At 50.5% G+C, this 24,013-nt stretch overlaps 1 protein-coding gene across 1 annotated transcript; it reads right to left on the bottom strand.

Moving 5' to 3' along the window:
- Positions 1-14,743: 14,743 nt before the first annotated feature.
- On the bottom strand, positions 14,744-16,623 carry NKX2-1 (NK2 homeobox 1). Its single transcript, XM_021542903.2, has 2 exons — positions 16,214-16,623; positions 14,744-15,443 (listed from the first exon to the last, which is right to left on the bottom strand). The coding sequence occupies exons 1-2, from the start codon at positions 16,578-16,580 to the stop codon at positions 14,773-14,775; spliced, it is 1,038 nt and encodes a 345-aa protein (XP_021398578.1). The 5' UTR covers positions 16,581-16,623; the 3' UTR covers positions 14,744-14,772.
- Between the last annotated feature and the right edge of the window lie 7,390 nt (positions 16,624-24,013).

The following is a 24,013-nucleotide window of genomic DNA, read 5'->3' as shown; positions in this document are numbered from 1 at the left end:
TTTGCTCCCTCCTCTATTTCAGCACGTAACTTTCCTGTGTTACTGTGTTGTAAAACCTGTTCTTCCTCAGCAAAATGTCAAAATCATCCAAATAGACTGAACTGAGCTCACTTGCCTACAGTCTGATCAGCTGCCTCCTAATTCTAATAAAGTCTGGAGTCTTTTGGAGACCAAGATGCCATGCTGGTTTTGCAGAGCTTTGTACATGCTAGCGTTGCTCTGGCATGTTTCTTCATGCCTGCTCTCCATTCTTACAGCAGCCTCTCTCATTATCCTAATCCTGTGTGAGATAATGCTTGAAGAAAAAGCTTGATTCTCCCTGGTTTTTGCCTTTTCTATAAGCATTTTTCAATACATACATGCTGAGAAAAGTGCCACCTCTACTTCCTAGCTTTAGTCTCTCCTTTATTGCTTCTCTAGTTCTTGGTTCTGTCTCAGGCAAGGATCATACTGAAGCTGTCCGGTTTTTTGTCAAAGTAGAACCTTTGCTGTATTTACTTTGCCGTAAGTCCAGATCTTTCTGCCTTCTGTGAGTAAGCCACACACACACACAATCACAGGTGCTGCAAGCAGAGGAAAGAGGAGGGGCAGCAGAAATACAGGGTTACTCCTCGACTGATACCCAAAAAGGTCTTGTCATTTGAACGAGTTCAGCTCTGTTCAAGCCTGATGTAAAACAGATTAAGCTGTGGCCTCAATTGCTTTCATCTGTTTAATAATCTTTCAAGGCAAGAATTGGCCATTGTTTCTGGAAGAAAATGGTTTTGCCTGCATTTTAATAAAAATACTTTTTCTAGCACTAAAATCGGTTGGTTTGGAGCATCCTACAATATGCACAGAGCATTGTTGGATTCTACTGTTTTATTTTCTTATGGCACTGATTATTTGGTAAATGTAGCTCCAAATTATAGGAAAGGTCTGAAGATCACTTTATTATGCAGAAATATGTATAGATCCTTTCAAGTAAATATCAAGTTTTCTTAGACAAAGTTGTGTCTGTGGCTATTGGACTGAAATCAAAAGACAAATGGTAAATCATGGCATATCCAAGGAAGCAGTAAAAATCTGAAATTAAAAATAATCCTGCAAGGAAGAAAGGTCAGGCTAATATACCTCTAACAGCCCTGAAACAAAATTTTTAAAGAGATAATACCAGACTACCCCAATGATCCCTGTAAAGAAATTTTCAGGGCAAATGGAGCAAGTCTAGCAGCACAGTTATGGAGCAGGGTACACATGGGAACTCTTGCACACCAGCACTCAGTTCCACACTCAGCATAATGGCAAAGGCTACTCAGAGGGTAACTCACTCATTTTTAGAAAGATGAATTTGAATACTTCAGCAGTCATCATCAGGCTGAAATGTTCAGAGCAGTACAGGTTGATGGGGCTGAAAGATGCAGATGGTGTGATTATTTTTTGCTATTTTTACTTATTAGACTTCCTAAGGAAAAGAATAACAAAAGAGCAGTGAGTTATTGATATCACTGCCTGTGGGTTATTGTGGGTTGTGAGAGGTGACAGAGAGCTGTTTGCTGTCACCAAGGAAATGCAGGATAAATTTAGGAGGAGCAATATCATTGCACCTGACCGGGTCAAGGTTATAATGGTGGTTGTTGGGCATGTGCTGATGCTATTAAACCTCTATTAGCATGGAAGGGCTTGATCCTATTCTGCTAAGAGCTGGAGGAGGTCTCTCATCATAACTTCAGCAGGAGAAGGATTGGGCCCTGACAGTATACCCATGGCAAATATTTCTCTCACACGGGGAGAAAAAAATTGTCCCCAGATTTTAAACGGAATAACCTCAAATTTTAAAGACTTTTGAAAAGTTTTGAGTTTAATTCACAGAGATTTGATAAAGACTTTTCGAGAAGCCCTAATGATTGGGGGATTTGGGGGGAGGGGGGGTGAGGAAAGAGGAGGAAAAAAAAAAAAAAGAGAGAAAGAAATGAGAGGATGGCACTTGAAAACGGTAATTATGTGAATGTCAGTAGCAAAAGCATCCCTCTCGGGCTGTCCATATGAAACCTGAACACAAACAGAAACTTGTCATACGAGCCAGGAAATAACCCCTCTGAGTGCGTGTTTTTCCCGTTTCAGCGGTGTGAAAGCCTTTCGGCCAAAGTCTCGGACAGCGGCAGGCAGGTGGCGTGGTTAGGTGCCGCTTTGCCGGGGTGCCCTCGGGAAGCCGCGCTGCGGAGGGATGTGCTCGGGCTGTCCGTGCCAGCGTGCTGCCACGGCGGGGCGGGGGCGGGCAGCGGGAGCCCCCCTCGGGAGCCGGCCCAGCCCACGCTCCGCAAACGCCGGCAGCCGCCGCCGCTTCGGAGCCAGCGAGCCCTGGGCCCGATCCCGGGCACGGGTCACCCCCCTCCCGCCCCGAGGTTTTCCCGTTCGTAGGCGGAGGGGTCCGGCCCAGGGGCAAGCCGCTACTCCCGCCGGCTCCTAGAAGAAAGGGATGCAGCAGGCATCTTCTCCCCTCTGCGTCGCAAGGAAATTCAGCTTGTTTTTTCTTTCCTGCTGTTTCCTATTCATTTTCGCCAGGGAAACCCGAAGAGTGCTTTGCACTCCAAACCGCCGAGCGATGGGGCGGTAAGGATAACATTCAGGGGTTGAAAAAATTAACTATTGCCTGGAGAATATAACTTAAAAACTGCTCCGAAATATTCTGTAGCTATTTAATTGAAGTAAACAAAGTGCAATAAATTCTAACTCAAATATGATTGCACTGAGATTAAGCTCTAATTGCTTAAGGCTCAGGTGGAATCTGCAGGCTAAAGCCTATAAGAACAATCTGAATTTCACAATCATTCTGTCAAAAGCAAAGAGATGAGAGCCCACACGCTTCCTAACAAGTCATTTTTAACAGTTACAAGCTCCTTACAAAGACCACACAGGGAGTCTAAGAGATGCAAATCTAATCCCTGGTCATTCTGCAGGCCTTCAACAAAGATGTACTAAAGCCTAATAGAAAAGAAATCAGTTCTCTGTCACCAGCTCCTACTAAAATCTATTAGAGAAAGTACGGATCGTGTATTTACAGCAGTTCCTTTTAAAGGTTAAGGACAAGTACATATAAAAGGTATAATTTTTTAAATGTGAAATATTTAATGAAATCCATCATCTGCTCTCTTTTATTCCTGAAGATGCTTTGGTATTTAGTTCGTATTCATTGACCATAAGAATTATCCATCCCTTTGTTCTTTGAAATATTAGCAACAGATTTTTTTCTTTTAATGTTAGTCATTTGGACGAGTGCCGTTTTGCTTTCTTGCTTTTTTTTTTTTTTTTTTTTTTTTTTTTTTTTTTTTTTTCCCGGTTCCCTCATTTATAAACCCGTCCAGGGACATTAAAACAACGTTGGTAACTTTTCAAAATACCTTGGAATACCTCCATACCATCGATAGTTCGACCACTGTCCAGGAGAGAATATTTAAATCAAACGAATATGTAAATAAAGAAGAATAAAGAGTCCGTCTGTTCTTTGGCAAGTGATACACAGAAATACACAGCCTTTTCTATGACACTCTGATAAGTTTTGGGTTTAATGACCTTTTAGTCCCCTCATAGCTCTCTGTATACTGAATCCTATCTCCCGGCAAATCTCACCCTGATTTAGTGAGGCTGTCTATTGTACGTTTGAATAACTCAACACGAAAATAAACGCTTTTCTACACGAATGTACTCTCGCGAAAACGCATCTACACACACCTCAGTGTATATGCATACACCATGATTTTGCAGAAGGTCTTCATTAACACGGGACGCACACATACACTTGTAGCATGACTAATTTTTAGGTCACTTCTGTTCCTAAAACGTTCGCCTATTCCTTTTGCCGAAGCACAGTGGACATGAGGAGTAGTTCTTAAATTACAACTGGAATCAGAGACTGTGAAAACACGCGATGTTTCTGAGGGTAACATGTCTTTCTAGTTCGGGACAGTTACCGATGTGGATGAAATTTTGACCCCCAGATATATCCCTGTATCTTGGTCACATACACACACGCATACATACACGCACAAGGAACTGGAGTGATCTTTAGGAGTTATGTAAAAAAGGAAATCGAATCGGAGACGTTTCCCTGCTCTGCTGAGAGCCCTAGAATGTTTTTCCCAGGTGACGAGAAATTCGGTGCGATTCAACTGGGTGTCTTGAGGAGAGCAGAAAAACACATGGGGCCAAAATCTACTCCTGTCTCCCCCTGATTATCACATTTATTTTGGTGGGACAAGTCGCATGAATGAAACCATCGGTGTTTGTGCTGGGAAGTAACTTTTCCTAAGACGAGTTGGTCCTTTTTTTCTTTCTCACTTTTTGCACCCTATACCCACTTCCCCACATCGTGGTCTTCGTGAGTGAATCAGCTCCAGCCGCTGGGCAGGGGGAAAGCATCTGTCCCTTTGAAACAGCGGCGACCGCGAAGCCCTGCTTGGGCACAGCAAGCGGCATTCCCCGCTGAGCGGCGCGGAGCGCTGCGGCTCGGAGCCCCGCGGCGCCTCTCGCTCACCGGCTCCGAGGGCCCCTTCCTTCTAGAAACTGGCCAGCAGCTTCCCCCCACGACCAAATTTCTATCATGAATGTGAAGGCAGCCCGGAGGAGCTCCCTGTCCCCGTTGCTCGGCTGGTCATGGGAAGGGTCCCACGAGTGATCAGTGCCCAACCTTTTTTTTGGAAGAGGGACATGACAGAGGAGGTTTCTCACTGTGAAACCTCAGGCCGGGGAGGACGCTCTTCAAAGCACCGAGCTCGGCCGTTCGGGGCCTCCAGCACCCGGCCCCTCGCTGGGCTGTCTGGCCCGAGTCCTAATTAGGGCTTAGACCTAAAGAGCTGGCGCAGAGGGAGGAATGTGGGTCTTCCTTGGCGGGCTGGGGTAAGCAAAGTAAAAATCCGGTGGAGAAGAGTTTCCCGGCTCTCTATCGCACGGGAGAAGGAGGGGCTGCAGGTGGCGGGGAACGGAGTGAGAAGGGACTGGGTGAGCAGCGGGTCCCGGAGCTCTGTCCGGAGCTGCCCCTACCGCGGATCCAGCGAGCGGGAGAGAGTGCCGGGCCCGCCGCGCCCCCGAACGAGCCTCGGTGCTCTGCACAAATCCACCTGTCATCCCCCTCAGTGTGTGTGTGGCTTGCAAGTCAGTAATAACAGTTTGCGCCTCTTGTAGGGCTAATTCATATTTCTACGACATTGCCTTATTTATTCAAATATTTATTTATTTACCATATCCGCCCCCCCCCCCCCCCCCCCCCCGCCTTTCCCGGCAGCTGATTTGGTCTTTTAAAGTGGAAGAGAATAAAACACTGTGGCAGAGGGTGGGAGCCCGGAAAGCAGGACTGCTGTGACTGGGACGGGAACGCTATTTAACTATAAGAAACAAGTGCCTGCCTTCAAAATCCAAACAGGGCGAAGGGTCGGGCCGGGCCGGGCCGCTGCCTTGTAACCGCGGCGCGCTGTCTGCGATGCGCACCGCCGCAAAAACACGTAAATGAGAGAAATGGGAAATGCCAATTAATTCACTGTGCGCGGGGCTATTCCGCCTTTGGGTACCCACAGGCGAGCCTGGGCTTCCTTGCCTGTTTCTATCGGCGGGATAATTATGGTGGAGGGCGCGCAGGCCTCCTGGCTTTCTCCTGGCTGCGGGTACTTGAGGAATAAGAAAAAATGCCCTAGAGCAAGAAGAGGCGGGGAAGTGCGGTGCCTGCTTGGAGTAGGGATGGCTGCGGGAGGGGTGGGGGGGATGAGGCGAGAGAGGAGATCTGCCCTCCCTGATGCCATATCACCCCCAAAGCTTTGCGGTCTGACTTTTGCGCGTCCTTTTCCCCACTCTCTCAACAGGACGGGTCGCGGCTTTCGAGGGCCGCGGCCGCGGGGAGTCTCGGTTTGCTTCGGCACCCGCGGGTGGGTGCGTGTGCTGCCCTGGTCCTGGCCCCGGCGGGTGGGGCTCCTCCAGAGCAGAGCCGGCTTCGGTGCCAGGCTCTGGGCGCGGCGGGTAGTAACTCCCCTTAAGGCCCCTGCGCCTGTCCCTCCTTAGGGTCTTATTTAAAAAAATAAATTACCATTTCCTAGGGTTCATTTACCCGGTGAATTTTTGATTAAGTGATTGTTAACCCTAAGCTGATAGGACAATCAACAGGCTTTTCCAATCACCGTTTTTACTTGGTGGGCTTTTGTTTTGTGTGTGTGTGTATGTGTGTGTTTTCCACCGGGGCTCTCTCTTTAGGTCAAAACCTTGCTTTCTAAAGCAATTAAGAGATATATTAAAAAAAATACGTCGTGATTAATACCATAGTGTAAAAAAATGGTCTGCAGCAGGAAGAAAATATTTGGTGCTTGTCTGTAGATTCTCTCACCTACCACCTACTCTGAATGCGTCCTGTATCTTATAGCGTGTCCGGCCCTCATGATTGCAAATAGGCCTGTTTTCAAATGGAAATAGGACTTCCAAACTGATTATGTGTATTGAATCGGAATCACTCGCTAGATCCTCTTGTATAAAATGTATTGAAAAAACCATGATAGTTGCACAGCTCTGAAACTGGCTCCTTCTCATCTCAGGGAGGTCGATCTATTTTGCAACTTTTTGCCATTTGTGAATGTTTCAGCTAGATAATTACGCTACCATTGTGGAAAGGCGATGCATTGACACAAACACACAAACACACACACACACACACACACACACACACATACACTCCCATGCGCGCACACACACACAGAGCCACCACCGCGGAGCCTACTCTGCGCAGCCCACGCCGTGACCAGACTCCCACGACAAGAACACGCCCGGCCTCCCCACGGCAACGCAGCTCCAGCGCGTCGCCACTGCCACACAAGCACGACGTGTCTCAGCGCTCCGCCACCGCCACGCACAGCCTCCCCGTGACACCGAGCAGAAAATACACGATCCACCAGCACCCTCCCGAGCCCCACAGGACAGCACGGTTTCCCGGTCTGGGGTCCGCCTCGTGAGCCGTTGTTTAAAGACGAGCAGACTGTGTATGTGTGTGTGTCCATGGAAAAGTCAGAGGCAGGGCGCAACAACTATTGCTCACACACTGTAGAATGGGAACAACCTCCATGCAAAGGTTTCGCTTATTGATATGAATGAGAGCTTTAAACCCTGTCATATTTCCCAAAGAATATCCATTCGAATTCGAAAAAGTAATTGAAAAGCGATGAGAGAAAAGAGGCATCTGGACCGAGCAGAAAGCAGACAGCTTCCCTCACCCTGGGGAGAAAAATCGGTGGCAGGAAGAGGGGTTCCCCCGCCGCGCCTCCCGTGGGCGGAGGGGAACAGCCCTTTACGTCCGCGCTGCCCCGCTCCCAACCCACCATCGTCCCGCCTCTGCTCGCCCAAACTTTCTCAGGTGCTCCCTCGGGAGTTGCTTTGCCCCACCGAAACCAACCAAACGAAACCCGAGCTGGGATGGGGTGGGGGTACCCAGTCCTGCGTGCCTGGCGGAGCGCGGGGAGCCCCCGCGGCCGGGCTGGCCGGGCAGGCAGGGGTCGGGGCTGCCAATCCGTCGAGCACCGCGACGGCCCGGTACCACCCAGCAGAGTCCCTCGAAAGTGGCTGCCACAGGAAACTCTTGGCAGCGCAGAAGATGGCAGTGCTGGGACTATCCTCCGTCCTTGCCGCACTCGCACAGTACCTTTGCGAAGACGTAAATTCTTCCTCCGCATCCCGTCTTCGATCTTTTTTGGGTTAGCGTGGAGGTGCCACGCACTTCCCTGCCATTTACCCCGCTAGGCAAGTGTGGTGTGTGTTGCAGTGATGGGTCCCCGAGCCCCGTGCCACTCGCCCTAGCCACGGCAAGGCGCCATAGGCGGTCAACACCTTGTCAGGGCGTTTGGGAGCAGCGCTTGGACGGAAGTCAAAGGGGTTCCTGGCCCGACGTTTGCAGCTCTCCCGCCTGGGCATAGCCCCAGTGCCAAGGACGAGAGGGGCGGTGGGTGCGCACAGCTGGGTCTGCCCGACAGCACCTGCAGCCTGGCAGCCTGGCAGTGCAGGCAGAGCCTGCCATAGTCGGCATTAAGAGAATGCAGAGGGAGACAATCGCTGCTCTCGACTGGCTGTAGCCCCCGGGAGAGGAACCCCGCTGGGTTGCAGCCGACTCCCGAGGGCAGCAAAGCCTCGGGGCCGTGTGAGACCCTGTCCTCGGCACGCAAGGGACCCCGCGGCCGGGGTAGCAGAGCCCACCGGCAAAGGGCAGGATCGACCCCGTTCCCCTTGACGGGGAGCCGAGACCTGAGCACCGGTGGCAACTGTGACCGTGCTGGGCATTCCTGGCAGGCGGCGCGGCCGGGGAGGACCGCGGCGGGCGCCCCGCTGGGCTCCACGCGGGGTTCGGGGGAAGCCGGCCCGGCTCCGGCGCGGCGGCTCCGCTCCCACCGGCGGGGCAGCCCCGGTGGGCCGAGGCGGAAAGTTGCGGGTGGGTCTCCGCACTGTAAAATTAAGAGCGGAGGGCAGACACAGGCCGGCGGGCAGTGCTTCTTCAAAGTAAGAGTTTTCCTGTCTCTGCTCCCTAGATTCCAGTTATTGCCATGCACATCAGCTCCTAGATACGCTTATCAGACGCACACATCTACAGGTATATGCGTGTATACACGCACATCCGTAGACTAAGCTCTCCGCATCGGCCATCCATATGGTTTTTTTCCTCTCTAAAGTGAACTAATGCAGATAGACGTGCAGAGGACGAGCTCCGAGCACCCTATTTCGCAGTAACAGCAATACGTTTGTTAAGTAATGCTCAGTGTAAGAGCAAAAGCAAAGACAAGAAGGTGGTGAAGTTAAAGATAGTATTTTAGAGCTTCTCTGGGAAGCAGCAGCACCGAAAACAAAAAGTTTAACGAACAAATGCGGTGAAAGGAATTTGGAAAAAATTGTGTCCTAGATTCACATTATTAGGTCAGTAACACGCTGAAATTATTCAGCCACTTCAGTAACACCTTTGATGTGAAGCAAAAAAGTCTGCTCCCCTTATAATACCAGGTGTTTGTAAGTTGGTCTCCTTATAGCACAAATACGCTTGATCGAGAACTCCGGTGAAATCCACCAGAGCAAATGGAAGTGACGATCTCATACTTTGTTCAGTTTCCTAAGCAATGCATCCATCCTTTAATTTAAAAAGGAAAAAACAGAAAAACACCCAAAAGAAAGCCCCGAAAAAAAACCGCAATCACAAACCGAAACAAAAAAGTCCCTTTTCCTCCCCAAAACCCCGCAAACCAACCCACCTCGTGAACACGCACTTAATTCTTTTCCTTTACTCCTTACACTTTAAGGAGCCCCTGTATTGATGAAGCGCTGCTCAGAATGATATGGGGAGTTCTCATTGAATCAATTCAATAAGTCATGTACGTTCACTAAAACCTGCCATGTCAATTCACTTGCTGAAGAAGTACAACCTACAAAGTAATTTAAAATTACTCCAAAAGTCTTGCTGTGTTTAGTGAATAGGAATATTTTTGAGAAAAAGTTATAATCTTATTCAGATATAGTTGTTAGCATGAGATGTGGAGCCAGTCAGTCAAAACACACTAAAGTATCTTGGAAAATATTTTTAGAATATACGTTTTCAACCTTATTCCGTTTCTATATGCCAGCTCAGGACAATAGATATACACCGTCTTTCGAAAGTGATGCATTCGGCTATTTGCAAATGTTTTTCCTTCTCAATCTGTGTCATGGTAAAAAAAAAAAAAACCAAACAAAAAACCCAAAACAAAAACAAAAACAAAAACCATTTCCTCTTCGCCCTCCCTCTAACAAAAGCCTTTACATCGAAGATTAAATGTCATATTTTACATTTTCATTTATAGGTTTCCCAAGAATTTTTCTGTGTCATAAGTTGTTTTAAGCTTCAAAACGAATTTCAGTTCTTTTTACATCAATACATCTTATACACCATCTAATTTATAACGATGACCAGAAGCCTTTGAGAGAAAGACATAGGATATAGAAAACTTTGACCTTACCTGCTCCCTAATGTGCTTGCAGCCAGAAAAGAGTGGAGGAAAGGGGGGGGGGGGGGGGGGGGAAGAAAAGTAATTTCATATTATTCACCATTTTGCCAGGGACAGTCGTCTCTCTACCTCATAGGAGCAGCCGCACTGGGTCAGATGTCTGTACACATTTGATACATATAAACAGTATTTTCATTAACTTAGAGTTTTGAGGGGCTACCCCCCCGCGCCCCCCCCCCGATGGGGATCATGAGAGGAACAGCGGGTCAGACAGAAAAAAAAAATTCTCAGCTTTGCTCCCGACATGGCTATGAAAGGACTTAAATTCTTCAGAAGTCACTCAGTCTTTAACTCTAGATCCCCTTTGTAAAGGCTAAAGGCAGCGGTCACGAAAAGTTGAACAGGGGCTGCCTTCCCGGCGAGGACCCTTTACCTGCGCTGCGCTACAAAACTCCTAAAATACTTTTTTCCCCTCCCCTCCCAGCCGTAGCAACTTCTCTTGGTGTCATCTCAGGGCTGTCTCAGATTACATTGTTTGGGATCTGCACTTTCAACACCGTCTTAAGGCCCTGCACTGCCTTTTGAACCGAGATGCGGGCAATGTACTTTTGGATCAGCTCGTCGTCCCTTGCCGCTCCGTAGGTACAGTGACCCCGCAGCGCGCCCGTCCGCCGCTACCCGCACCACAGCAGAGCCCGGGGCAAGCCCTGCCGCCCCCGGCTCCCCTGAGCCCTTCCTCCCAAGCATCCCTTTTGCTAACAGACTGCAGTGAAACAAATAAAAAACTCAGTAACCCACAGCCCGTTTTGATATGGAGCAGCCCATATGAAAAAGACTTCTGCTATTGTTGCTGTTGCGGCCGTAGTAGCGATATGGTTTTGTTAGGGTTTGGGATTTTGTTTTGTTGTTGTTTTATTTGGGGTTTGTGTTTCGTTTGGGGTTTCGTTTGGGGTTGTTTTTGTTGTTTTTACTGCTGTTTTTTCTTTCTTTTTCTTTTTCTTTTTTTTTTTTTTTTTTCTCCCACAGCCTACTGTGCCACTTCACGCACACTTCATGGAACTTAAGAATGAATTCCTATTTACAGCAGGAAAAAATGCCCTCCGTGATTCTCCTACACTTACTAGCAGTGCCAGGCAGTGGGGGAGTGGGAGGGAATAGCCATTCTTCACTAGATCCTTTTATCTCTCAAAATACGGGGTGCCCATGGTCTAGCGTGGATAAAGCAGTTATATTGGGAAGCGTGAATCTCTTCCATCATTTCAGATTTGAATCATGTTGCCCCTCCCCTTTGCCATCCCATTATCCAAGTTCTGCATTGATTACCGGGAGACTGGAAACCAGCATATTGGAAGAAGCAGGAGTTTAGACGGAGGAACATATTTTAATTTCAATTTTAAAAAGCTATACAGTAACTGTGTTCTCACGAGTATTCTCAAGGGAGACTGGAGACTAAACCGTTTTTACACCCCTCCCTTCAAATATCTTCGTCCTAATCAAGGCATAACTAGTTTACTGAAAAAAATATATGATAAAAGGCAGTATCACAATGTCATAAAAAAACTCTATAAAATTGTTAAAGAGCAGTTTGTTTGCATTTCTCCTGATTGATATGTAAATACAGTTTGAACTGTGTTTGCTCGGTCTCTAGTGCTTAATAAAGAGATGAATTCACCTTTCTGTGGAACAAGTAAACAGACTTTAAACTAAGCCGACATCAGACAAAGTGGAAACGAGTTTATTTAATCGAAACTAAATCTAGTTTAAGAAAGATAAGTCAGTGTACATAATAATCCATTACAGTAATTACACCCACCACCAAATATGTGTTTATGAGGTTGTCGAGACACAATAAAATTACTTTATTTTCCCCGAAGTCTATAATGAAAAGTCACTGACTGGATCTCTATCAAACATGCTAACTCCAATATTCGGGGGCGGGGGCTGTAATATTTTTCGGCTGTATTAATGCCTTTCGGTGCTCCTCACTTTTGAACATTCCTAGGTTTGAAAGAACGCACATTAATTACGTATGAAGGGGAAATGTATACACTTTTCCCTCGTTCTTGCGTATAAACTCCGGGAGAAACTAACCCTAATTTTGAAAACTTCCTTAAAGTTAACCCTGCCCTCGCTTCCTCCGCGGAAGCTGGCAGTTCTGCACCACGGTCCAGGAGTCCCCAGCACTTTCTTCTTTTAGCAGAAATAACAGCACTAAGCTCCAGACACTGCCGCTCCCCCCACCCATCCCCCCGCCATGCTTAACACGATGCTATAGATCTGAAATGAATATTCTGAGCAGAAGAAGGACAAAAAAATTTTGAATAATCTTTGGGTTAGTTAAGAATATCGCTGTATAAATCAGGACATAACCTAAAGAATGAAAGGTCTCGAAATTCCTGTTGACACACGTGATGTCCTCCAGTTAGAAATAAGGGGGAGGGGGTCGGAAAGAATCCGATACATTTTTTTTTTTCTTCCGTGTACTTCCCTTTTTCTCCATCCAGACTAGCACTTGGTGTCCGACTAACATCGGCTATCTTGTATAAATAAAGAACCGGAGCTTTCAAAAGCTACTACTTAAATTGGAATTTGGGTTGTTTCCATCCCAGGCAACCTGTTTTCTTTCACTTCAAAAATATTATTATTTCGTAACCCCTCTGTAATTCAGAGTTGTTTCAATGACTGCGGTCGCTTTCTATGGAATTAGGATAAAAAACGAAACCGAGCAGCAGATGCAAAGGAAAACACGCTACGAGGTCTTTTAGAAGAAGAATACTTCTTAATTTGCTACACTCGCAAAAGGGATATTTGGGACCTGAAAATAGAGAATTACGGGGATTTCGGACTCGTCAGACACGAGCTGTTTGGCTTCATATGCTTTATATATTTACAGGAAAGTTACCGTCTAACCGCCTCGCATTGCCGATAGTTTTTACCTTCTGTGTCTAAGCCCGGCGCGCACCTATGCGGACCCACCCACGTGCGCGCACACACTTTCTCCTCATCTCCTTCTTTACAACTTGTCAAATAGCTCCGCAAAATAACCCCCCAACAAACAAACAAGCAAACTAACAATCCCCCCTTAGAAAAACAACGCGACGCGAAAAAGAGCACCCAATACCAACCAACCGCAGCCCGTCTGTGTTCCGCCGAGCCGCAGCCTGCGGCTGACCTCCGCCTGAGAAGTGGGGTGCCCGTGAGCGGCCGTGTGGGGTTGGATATGTAGAAAATTAAATATATGGAAATGTAGAAAATGAAACACAGCCTGATAAAGAAAGTTAATTCAAACTACATGTTGTACACAATAAACTATCTTTTTATTTTGATTATAAATAAGGTGACTGTACTTCCCTTAAAATACAAGTACATAGGAAAACCTGGTAGAAATTATCTTTCTTTTTTTTTTTTTTTTCTTACAAGGTATTAAAACTGGACACTTTAAATCGGACTCACGTTCTATACTGACAGCAGGTTCTTCGCTATTTTATTTTTTTTTCTAATGGCGTTAGACTTTTACCTTCTTTCTCCTCCGTGCCTTTGGCATTTGAATTTCTAGTCCCGGAATACTTTTCTTTCTCTAGCAAGAAATCGCTGAGGTGCCCCCCGCCCTCATCCCCCAAAAAATAATCGGGCTAATGAATTTGGACTTGATTCCTTCGGTTTCGAGTTCGTGAATCCCAAACGTTTGCTTGTCCTCTTTGCACGCTGAGGACTGATCCTGTAACCCGTTAACCCTTTGGCACAGCTCTCCTTTGGGAATAGGGTCTGGGCCCTGGGAGGGGCATGGGCCTTCCGGGGTCTGACAACATCCCGGGGTGTTTTTCCACCAAGAATAAAAAAAAGAGGGGGGCGGAGGGGGGAAAAGGGGGGGAAAAAAAGGAGGAAGATGTAAGGAAAGGAGCGTCGGGAGGGGAAACCAAAGGGGGAAATAAAAAAGAATATTCGTAATGTGTATAATTTATTAGAAGCTTCTTAGGAACTATATTTAAGCCAAATATCTACATAAGTTACAACAGGAAAAGGCGGCGTGCGCAAATAACAAACTGCCGGAGGATTTACGACGGGGTGATCAGTGTCCATAAAAAAGGTGGGGGGTTGTTTGGTTGATTGTATTTTTTTCCTTTTCTTTTTACAACAAAATATACAGGCTACTAAAAACTATGGGTTTAGTCCAACTTTTGACAGCATTATACAGCTACAGGTTCACATCAAACGTAAGGAGGAAAATAAAAGCCAAGCCTTTGATGACTCCACGTCTCCATCCGCTGGCCCTGGTGGCGGGCTGGGAGAGACCGGGGAGGGGGAAGCTGCTTCTTGTGTCTGGGTGACGCGAATGCGTATTTTTGGGGGGAAAACCACCCCATCCCCCAAAATCTCTGTATTTACATGCAAGTCCTAGACGCTGGCAAAGTGTACATCTGATATCCAAGTCTTCAAACCATGCCTTAAGATGGTCCCCTTTCTGCAGACTGCTCCATGGTTATTAGTCTGAATATTTTTATACACCCCACAGGACAAATCTGGGGGACAAAAAACATAAAGACCCAAAACCATCAACAGTAACAATAAAATGGAACAAAAAAAGTGTCTCTCTCTCTCTCTCTCTTAGAGGTCCGCAGAGACCACTCAGTAAAACGGGGGAAAGGGAGAACATTAAAAAAAAAAAAAAAAAAAAAAAAAAAAAAAAAAAAAAAAAGCACACAGTAGTTTGGAGAGGACAGAGATTTGTGTAACTGGGAAAATTTGTTGGTTTTCTTTTTCTTTTTTCTTTTTGCCTTTTTTTCCCCTTTTTATTTGTTTAATCCTTTTACCAGGTCCTACCGTATAGTAAGGTGGAGCAAGACATGGCAGTGCCATAGTCAGAAGTAGAAGAGTTTAGGTGAGACAAACTGGAGACTTGGCTCTGCAGAGAGGAAGGGCTGGCCGAGTGCTGTCCCATGTCTGGAGACTGCCCCGCACTGTTTGTCTGGTGGCTCTGATGCTGTCCGAGGCTGTTGCCATTGGTAGCCACTGTGATCGTTGTAGCTGCCTGCTGCTGATGGCTCTGGATAGCTGCTGTGGGTGTGTTGGAGCCTGCTTGGCAGGGCTTGCCATCCTTCACAAGCACTGGCACTGCCACCCTTCTGGGAGACTGCTGCTGCTGGCAGGAGCCGTTCTCCTGTTGCATCTGCTGCTGCGCAGCCTTGTCTTTGGCCTGGCGCTTCATCTTGTAGCGGTGATTCTGGAACCAGATTTTGACCTGAGTCGGGGTGAGATGTATCATGCTGGCTAAATGTTCCCTCTCCGGGGCGGAGAGGTATTTCTGTTGCTTGAAACGTCTCTCCAGCTCGTAAACCTGGGCCTGCGAAAAAAGGACCCTCCGTTTCCTCCGCGGCGTGCTCTGGAGCGGGGCCATGCTCTTGCTCACGTCTCCCAGGGAGCCGAGGCTGCCCATGCCTCCCATGTTCATGCCCGAGGACGGCGCCATGAAGCGGGAGACTGCAAGGGAGAAGGCGGCACGTTTTAGGCGGCTCGGCTTGGCCCGGCCCGGCCCGAGTGGGGCCCCGCGCTCCGGCAGCCCCCGCCGCCGCCTGCCCCAGCGGAGCTCCGCAGCCCCCCGGCAGCCCAGCCCCGGCCGCGGCCTCGGGGCACCCGCGCTTCCAAACAACGACTCCTCACGTCCCCGGGGCGAGCGGCGGCCCCCTTCTCGCACGGCCCAGCCCCGGTGAATAAGGGCGACCACTCACCCCTCGTCCTGCCCGGGGGCACAGCCGGGAAAGTACCTAATGTGACAGCCGCGGCGGCAGCGGCCGCGGACAGCGGCTCCGCCGGCGCCGGCCGAAGAGGACTCTGCCGCTCCCCTGCCGCTTCCCGGGACGCGGCCCCGGCGCCTCCGGCTTCCCCCCTCGCCCCCCCATGTGCCGGGCGGCGCGCAGGCGGACGGGCACCGCCGGCTCCCTTTGGGCCCCCGGGCCGCCAGGCTCCCGCCCCGCTGGACGGCGAGAGCCAGGCTCCCGCTCCCCGCCACAGCCGCCCTTCCAACCCCCTTGCCCCGTAAAAGCAGCCGCGGGAGGCTGACATGCAACCAGCCGTGGTGGAAAGACCGGGTACGATCCTAGGCAGGAGGGGGAATTTGGGGTTTGGGGGGCGCGGCTGGGTTTGAGACCGACTTTTGCCCTGTCGCGGACCCCCAGTGCCTTCTGACCGCGGCGTGTCGGGGCAGTTGCGCGGCAAGCCCCCTTCGGCCACCCAGCCCCGAGCTGACTTACTTGAGGAAAAGCGGGGATCCGGGTTGGTGCCGTACCATCCTGTCGCCGAAGCGCTGTTCCTCATGGTGTCCTGGTAAGGCGGCAGCTCGCTCATGTTGCCCAGGTTCCCATTGCAATAGCCCCCCATCGTAGCATGGGAGAGCTGGGGGACCCCTGCCGCTGTCATATGGTAGGCGGCAGTCACTGTTCCGTTGTGGCCCATGGGGTGCTGCTGCATGGCCGGCTGAGAAACCTGAGACTGTCTGTAGGCTGACAGGGGAGCCCCCAAGTTACTGGCCTCCATGCCCACTTTCTTGTAGCTTTCCTCCAAAGGACTCAAGATGTCAGACACTGAGAAAGGAGTCGTATGCTTTGGGCTCATCGACATGATTCGGCGGCTGGGGAAAAAAAAAAAAAAAAAGGAAGGGGAGGCAAATTTTTTTTTTTTTTTTTTTTTTTTTTTTTTGCCAGATATTCTGGTGTTGCCTTAACGCCGATCTTGTTGGATGTACACGTAACCGAGTGGACGAAGTCCGCCTTAATTGGATTGAGTGGAGGCTCAGGGCTGCCTTTCGTTTGTTTTAGCCAGACGCCAGGTTTTAGGCTGCCACCAGAGGCGGGGCATAGGCACTAAAGCAACAAGACAATAGAAGCCTACATCTTGCCCAAGATAATTAGCTTACATGCTGATGACAAGGTAAACACCTTTAAGTCTTACTTGTCAGAATTTTTTTATGTCTTTAGGAAAAAAAAAAAAAAAGAGACAGAGAGGACGGGAGAGAGAGGGAAAAAAAAAAAAAGACCCCGTGAGCACAACTCTTTTTTTTTTTTTTTTTTTTTTTTTTCCTCGGGGGTTACAATATCGTGGACGGGAAATGGAAGGCAAAGCAAAAAAGACCACCATTTGACTGGGTGAAAGGATTTAAAAACAGCTCCCGGGTGGCAAGGCTGTCAGACCAGCCTTTGTGAGAGCTGGGGAAACGGGGTGGAATGCCAGTAAGCCAGAGGACAGAATCTCCCTCTTCCCCCAGTAAGTTTGGTCCGGAAGGAGTCCTGCCGCCGGGAGGACAATTCTTCTGAGGGCAGATCTTTCTCTCGGGGCCACAGCTCCCCGCGCCCCGCATTCCCCGCACTGGCTTGTCAGATGTCCCGGCCGGCTGGGGCTGAACAAGCGCTTGGGGTTTCGCATCTCGGGAACACTCTCTATGTCTCCTAAGACACTCCGTGCAAGGATCGTTTGTCTCCCTAAACCCACAAATTCCTTTCAGCTAGGGATTTTTCTTTTTTTAATATCTCAGAGAGGGGTGGAAGCCACAAGTTTGCAAAATCAAGCAGTAATTTAATTGCCTGGGACGAGAGGCCGATGAAAAATAGGTTAGCGCAAAATGTCGCTTGTTATTCTCAAAGGCAAAGACTCACAGTCTTTCGTGGTCCCTCTGAAGCTGAAGCTGCTTTCTAAGGTTATTTATACAGCACGGCAGCTGGATGGAGAAGACCTCTCCGGTCATCTGCTACACGACCTTGCCAATGAATTCCCTGTAGTTTCTAATAAACTGCAATTTCTGGCACTTTCGGATCGTTCTCGGATCCGGTGTGAAAACAAAAGCGATCCATTCACAGCCACACGCACACGTACAGGCAGCCAGTAGCTAATGTCACTCGGGTCTTTGAAGAAATCTTCCAGCGTCTGGTGTCTCCAAAGCTTATATTTCGGGGTGATCCTAGCGGAGAGAGAAACCTCCCCCGAGTGTTTCACACCCCGGCCTACGGCCCTGGCAACCACAATTTAATACAGCGATTACCTGAATATTAAGAAAATTACAGCGAAGGTACAGTTAACCCTGGGACTTTGAAGTGTCAAGTAACTATTTAGTAATTGCACTTGTAAATATGTTTGTGCTCGGCTAGTTCGTGCTTAAAAATGCAAAAGTGCACTTGCTACCCGGGAATAACTAAATATCTTTGTCTAAAGTGGCAGCATAAATAGCCGGTCGCTTTGTGGCTGTGCTTGATATTAGTACATAAGGATCATTTTGCTTCAATTGGGAGGCTCTCATTCACTAGGCAAGAAACCGTTTAGGAGAAAGTAGGTTCCCGTATGAGAGTTAACATCCTTCAAGTGTAAGCCTCAGTCTTGATTACACTTTAGAGCTCTGCAAGAGGTGAGCTTTTCCACACAAATATAATCGGGGGAACTTTCCTTCAATCAGGCCTCCAGCTCTCTTACATCATCTCAGCTGCTTCTTTCGGCACTAGCTCCCTCAAGGCTGAATATCCCGAAGTGGGCTGGTTGTGAGTCTGCTGGGTCACCAAAGGCAGAGAAGGGCGATTTTGGGCTAGAAAGGCGATTGGTTTTTACCTCTTATTTTTCTTCTTTTCTTTTAAAACCTTTAAATCTTTCCTTTACAGATCTCTGGAACATTTCTTTACAACCCCCCCACCTCCCCGCACCCTCCTCCCTCGCCCCGGATTTTCCCTTTTCTGCGCATATTTTTGAGTATGGTCTTTGGTTTTGTTCCTACACAGAGAGAGAGACTCGACCTTGCCTTAGTGATTTGCTTGCTTGGGGTTTGCGGTTGTTTTTTTTCACCCCGAATTTCTCAGACACTCCATCCCCATGCCTCTTTCATGAACCTTTAAAAGAAGGGGATGGGTGGAAGCAAAAAAAACTTAAATACTGCAGGATCCACCAAAACGACGGCTTGGTCGGTTTTAATCAGAGGCGAAAGGCGGCAAGTGACCGCGCAACGTGTGGGGCAGGAGCAGACACCCCGTTCCCATCCACAAGAGAGCGAGGTGGGGCAGGCGGGCAGGCCCCAGCAGCAGCTCCGGCGGCGGCGGCGCGGAGCGGGGCTCGGGCCCCGCGGGCGGGCCAGGCTCCCCGCCGCCTGCCCCGGCCCGGAGCGCCGCCCGAGCGACCCTTTGGCCGCCGGCTGCGCCTGCCAGAGCTTATTTATCCTCTCACTCGAGTGAGCGCGGGTTAAATCGCCTCCGAAACATTGCTTGCTTAGGTTATCCCGAGCGAGTCGGGCCTTGGCTCTGCGCGCGGTCTGCTAGAGGGAAGCTAATGCGAGAGAGCTCCGTTCACCTTTGCTGGGAAGCGGGTGGAACTCTCTTGTGCACGCCTGACCGCTGAGTTAGGAGTACACCGGCGCGCGTACAGGCACAGCCACGTCCAGCTACTTTTTAGCCCGGCTAGATCGACGCGGTGTAAAGAGGTCAGCCTCTGCACCTGCTTTCCTGCCCCAAATGAGCTATAACAGGGCAAGTCAGACCATGGACAAGGGGCGAGAAAACTTCGCTGGTGTCGTCTCCCTTCAGTCTCTCTTTTCTTTCAAGGCCTCCACCGAAGTTTTGTCTACCAGAGATGGCTGCTCCCAGCTTCCAGGGAGGGTGGCCGTCCCGACGGAGTCCTGCCTAAGCTGCCTTTAAAGAAATGTTCGTTTACCTGGTGATGCTGCTTAGTAAAACACTCGAGTTAAAAAGAAATGCTAAGGAGGAGAGCAAGGAAGATGAGATGCGTTCTGCCTGGTGGAAGCATTTTCATGAGAAAGGCACGGTTTTCACCCCGTGTTTGCAGAAATGCGGCTACACGGACGTCCCTTCAATAGCTTCTGACCCCACACAATCCTTTTGATAACACTCGAGAGGTGGAAGAATGGGAGACTTTGTCAATCAAATGGTGCCAATCCCAATGGAAACGGTGCCACCAAGACCGCAGAGCGTTTCCTCATCAACTGGATTGCGGGGGCTGGGAACTCAAGAATCAGCTTTTGAAAGTGCGCACAGGGCTCTCCAAAGACAACAATGTCTTTTTTATACGAGCTGCTGTGCCTCCCCAAGGGGAATCAGATATGTTCGGCCAGGCAGAGCTCGGAGGGCTCGGAGGGCAGAGGGTAAGGGTCCCACGCAAACCGCACGCAAATTCTTTCTCAACAAGAAAGACGCTTTCTAGGTGTAACTTTTTGATACAAAGCCATGAGGTGCTCCGTGCTCCCTCTGGATCAGTTCACGGGTGCACGTCTAGCTGCACCCCCTGCCCAGCCCTGCCGCCCCAGCGCCCAGCGCCGAAAGGCGGCCCTGCCCGCGGCCGTACAGCCCGTCCTGCCGCGGGAGCAGCGCTCTGCGGCGGGGCCAGCCGCTCCTAGAGAGGTCCGAGTTGGAGGTGGCAAGAGTAGATCTGTGAGAGCTTTCTTCGCGTCTGGTCATCAGTATATATCAGTATATGTATATATTTACATCGAGAGATGTAAATGACCGCCTGGAAAAATGGCACCACCGAGGCAGCTTGCCGCAACTCGCCCCTCTCGACCCACTCTGAACGAGCTCATACACCCTCTGTTTCCCCACGCTCCCCAGAATGGAAGATGTGCCCAGCACACCTACGCCGGGAGCGGAGGTTTCCGTAGTGATAGTGTAGGGAGGACTTGTGTCTCTGCCGGCCGCGGGCAGGGCGCTGGGAGCCGCTCCCGCCTGGAAAGCACATGCTTGGGCGTGTAAGAAGGCAGGAGTCCTCCCAGAGACGCACCCTGCGAGCCCTACCTAGGCACGGAGCGCACTGGGTGTGTGTGTGGGGGGGGAAACGCCTTTTGTGGCTCATGGGGACAATTCCTCTCTGTGGGAAAGCCCCCCTGCCCTGGTTTTCTCGTTAGGGTGGGAGAAACCCCTCGGTATAGCGGGCGAAACCTCTCCCCCTGGCGTGGGAACCTAAGGCAACCAGCGAGACCACCAAAGGCTAAAACGAAAATCCTCACCCCTCCGCAGAGCACGCACAGTTGCTCCTCCAGCTACCCAGGGCGTGGAGCATCTCGCAGCTGGGGGTTCTCGGGGCCCCTTCGCCACCGGTGCCTGGCGGCCCCACTCGCAAAGCTCTGTGCGAGGGAGGGCAGCGTTGCCTCCGCTCTGCTCTTTTCCCTCTTTCCCCAGTTGCTGGAGGACGGCTGAGCCCTCCTGCCCTAGTCCTCGACACCCTCCCCGTCCTTTCCTTCGCCGGGCCGTTCCCGGCCAAGAGGGCCAGGGTGGGGCCAGGTACGGGGTGCCAGGGCAGGGCTCCCGGAGCCGCGGCGGCGGGCGGAGGGCCGCCGTGCCAGGGCGGGGGCGGCGGGGCCCCGGGGCACGCCTCGACCGGCCAGCCACACCGCGCCCCTCCGCGGCTGCACGGCGTGGGGACCCGCGGGAAAGGGCTCTTTGTAGACATGGGTGCCCCGGTAGTCTCGGGTGGATAGCAGCATCACTCGCCCCGATGTGTGAACTACTGTCTGATCGCCTCTCCCGAAATTATCAGCAGTTAATATAAGCCCTCCACATCTGGCATTCTTAGTGTCAGTAGACTGTCGCTGCCGCAACAGCGACATACAAGACTTATTGTTGCCCTGAAGCGTTTTTGATACACCCATGACAGCGGTGATTATGCAGTGGATTTCTTGAAGCTGGTTGTTGAGACAATTTGCTAAAAGTTAGCCTGTAGAGATAGTTAAAATTATAAGCACCTTTTATTTAGCTATAAAATACTTTTAATCGGTATATACCTACGAACAGAATCCCGCCGGGTTCTATCTATTTATCTGCTTTTAGGTATAACTATTAGTATATTACATTAGCTATCTTAGGAGTCATGTGCTTTTGTGTGTGTTCCCAGACATGCCTACACACACACATACAAGCGTGGGGGTGCATACCTCCGGCAGCGGGTATGCGTGAGTATATATTTACGCATACATTCACAGTCCTCAACCCTGTCGTCTCTTAAGTGTTTCAAAAAGGAACTCAGCTTTTAAGTGGGTCACCTCGCCGCCCTCCCTTCCCCTTCCCTCTCCCAGGCCTGTGGCCGCGCCGGCGCCGGGAAAGGGGCTCTCGGCTCCCGGGTGGGGTTGGACGCGGGGGAGACGGACATGGACGTGCCTGCGGGTGCAGAGTGGAGGGGCGGGCTGGGGGTCGGCCCCGGCAGTTTGATTTTCCTCAGACCTTTTTTGTTTCAGGTGGCTGGCGGCGGCGGGCGGCGCGGGGGCTCGTTGCTCACTGCCCCCCGGTTTGGTGCCGAAGCCCTCCCCGTGGCTCCGGGCCTCGGGGGGCTGCAGCCTGCCCTGTGCAGCCGCCCTCGGGGCTGCGCGGACGGCGCACGGGGCCGAGCCCGGGGCGCTCCCCGCGCCCGCCGGCAGTGTGCGCGCTGGTGGACAGGCGACCTTTCCGCCTCGACCTTACCCTGGGGGTAACCAAAGCTCTCTTTTATTTTCAATGTCACTTCGGAGTTTGCCTTTTGTTCCCCGATACCAGGGATACGGGTGGCTCCCCGCTGGCTCGGGGAAGGGCTAGCGGTTTCAAAGATACCTCATTTAAAAACGGCAATGGAGTCCTTTCGACCAGCCCGTGTGGTGCCCGAGCTTTATTTTCGTGCCGGGGAGAATGGAATTGTTTGTTTTGCTTTTGTTTTCACAGCAAAACTCGAGGGCAAGTTACAGGAGGGCTGATAGGAACCCCGGCTCTTCCTCGTTGCCCTTGGGTGCCCAGCAGAGCCACCCAGCCGAGGGCCGCCGCATCCGGTGCTCGACCACGGCAGTCCGGGATCCCGCGCAAACAGGCGCATCCGTCTGCGGATGCCCTGCTGACACTGATTTCGGAGCGACCGAGTGCTCTGATTATTGTCCCCAAATTCTTTTCTGCCTCTCCTCTACTCCCCCGTCTGCTGCTTGACCTGAGCTCCCCCGGTGCCTTTAATTCGGCAGGAAGCTGCCATCTGTCTCATTGTGCCCTTGGCTTTTTTATCTGGGCAAGGGCCACCAGGAGAAGGTGGGCGCTGCACGCGTTGCCAGCCGAGCGGCGGGACGCACCGGGGCCGGTGCGGCGGCCCGCCGGGGCGGAGGGACCTGCGGCGGCCTCCCTCCGCTGGCCGCCGGGGAAAGCGCAGCGCCGGCCCGGGCCGCCGGCGCTGGCGCTCACCTGGGCCTGTCGACTTGCTGCTATTGCTGCTGAAATTTCGCCCTAGCCAAGGCAAAATCATATCAATGAGGAAACAGAACAGGAATTTGCTCAGTTGCCCTTGGGAAGTAATTTCATGGATATTCGTCCATTTTCACTGTGCGTTTCTCCAAATCTAGGGGGAAGGATTAGCTTCTTTCCCTGTTGCTGCAGCTCCTTCTCAACAGCTTCCCACAGAGGTAGCTCTGCCTCTAAGGAAGATTCTTCCCCCTCCTGGGAAAGTGAAATTTGTCTGTTCCTGGATCAAGAGGCACTGTTTAACAGCTGTGCCTGTTCCTAAATCTTACTTTACAGCAGCACAGTCAAACAGTTTCAAATTGTGCTCTTGCTAGTTGATGGTCATATACACAAAAGATTCTCACTCAAAAACTGCCTTTTGGGAGTGACTTTGCCTCTTTCGCAGCTGCTTCCTACCTTCTGAGCTTGTAGCCCAGGAATTCATCTCATGAGGGCTGCTCTCAGTCCCTGCTCTGCAGGAGCAGCCCAATTGCTCTCCACTCTTCTCTGAGTGTGGGAACTGAAGATGCAAATGCCATCCGGGGCTGATGCCCTTGGAGGTAGAGCTGACATGAATCAATGAGCTGGCCTGATAGGGCCAGAGTGACCCAGCTGCCCACTCAGAGTGGTAGGTGGTTTGTTTATCTGTCATGTGAGCCTTAAACATCAACATTTCCCAAGTCTTAAAAAACCCAACAAGCCAACCAGACAACCAACCAACCAGACAACCAACCAACCAGACGACCAACCAAAAAAACAATCAATGCTCACTCTTCCTTGATTTTCTTCTGTTTGTTTCCTGCAAGAGAGCACACAGAAATCTCTCATAAGCAAAGAGGTCCATTTCAG

This window comes from Lonchura striata, chromosome 6, assembly GCF_046129695.1.
Source record: "Lonchura striata isolate bLonStr1 chromosome 6, bLonStr1.mat, whole genome shotgun sequence".
Taxonomy (NCBI): domain Eukaryota; kingdom Metazoa; phylum Chordata; class Aves; order Passeriformes; family Estrildidae; genus Lonchura; species Lonchura striata.
The sequence above is the reverse complement of the archived record's forward strand: the minus strand, read 5'-3'. Positions and strand labels throughout refer to the sequence as shown.

Bases quoted from the DNA above. Each gene is read 5' to 3' on its own strand.
- NKX2-1 (XM_021542903.2), bottom strand. From the start codon at position 16,580: ATGTCGATGAGCCCAAAGCATACGACTCCTTTCTCAGTGTCTGACATC. The intron at 15,444-16,213 runs GTAAGTCAGCTC...TCTCCCTTGCAG, and splicing joins GGATCCCCGCTTTTCCTCAA to TCTCCCGCTTCATGGCGCCG.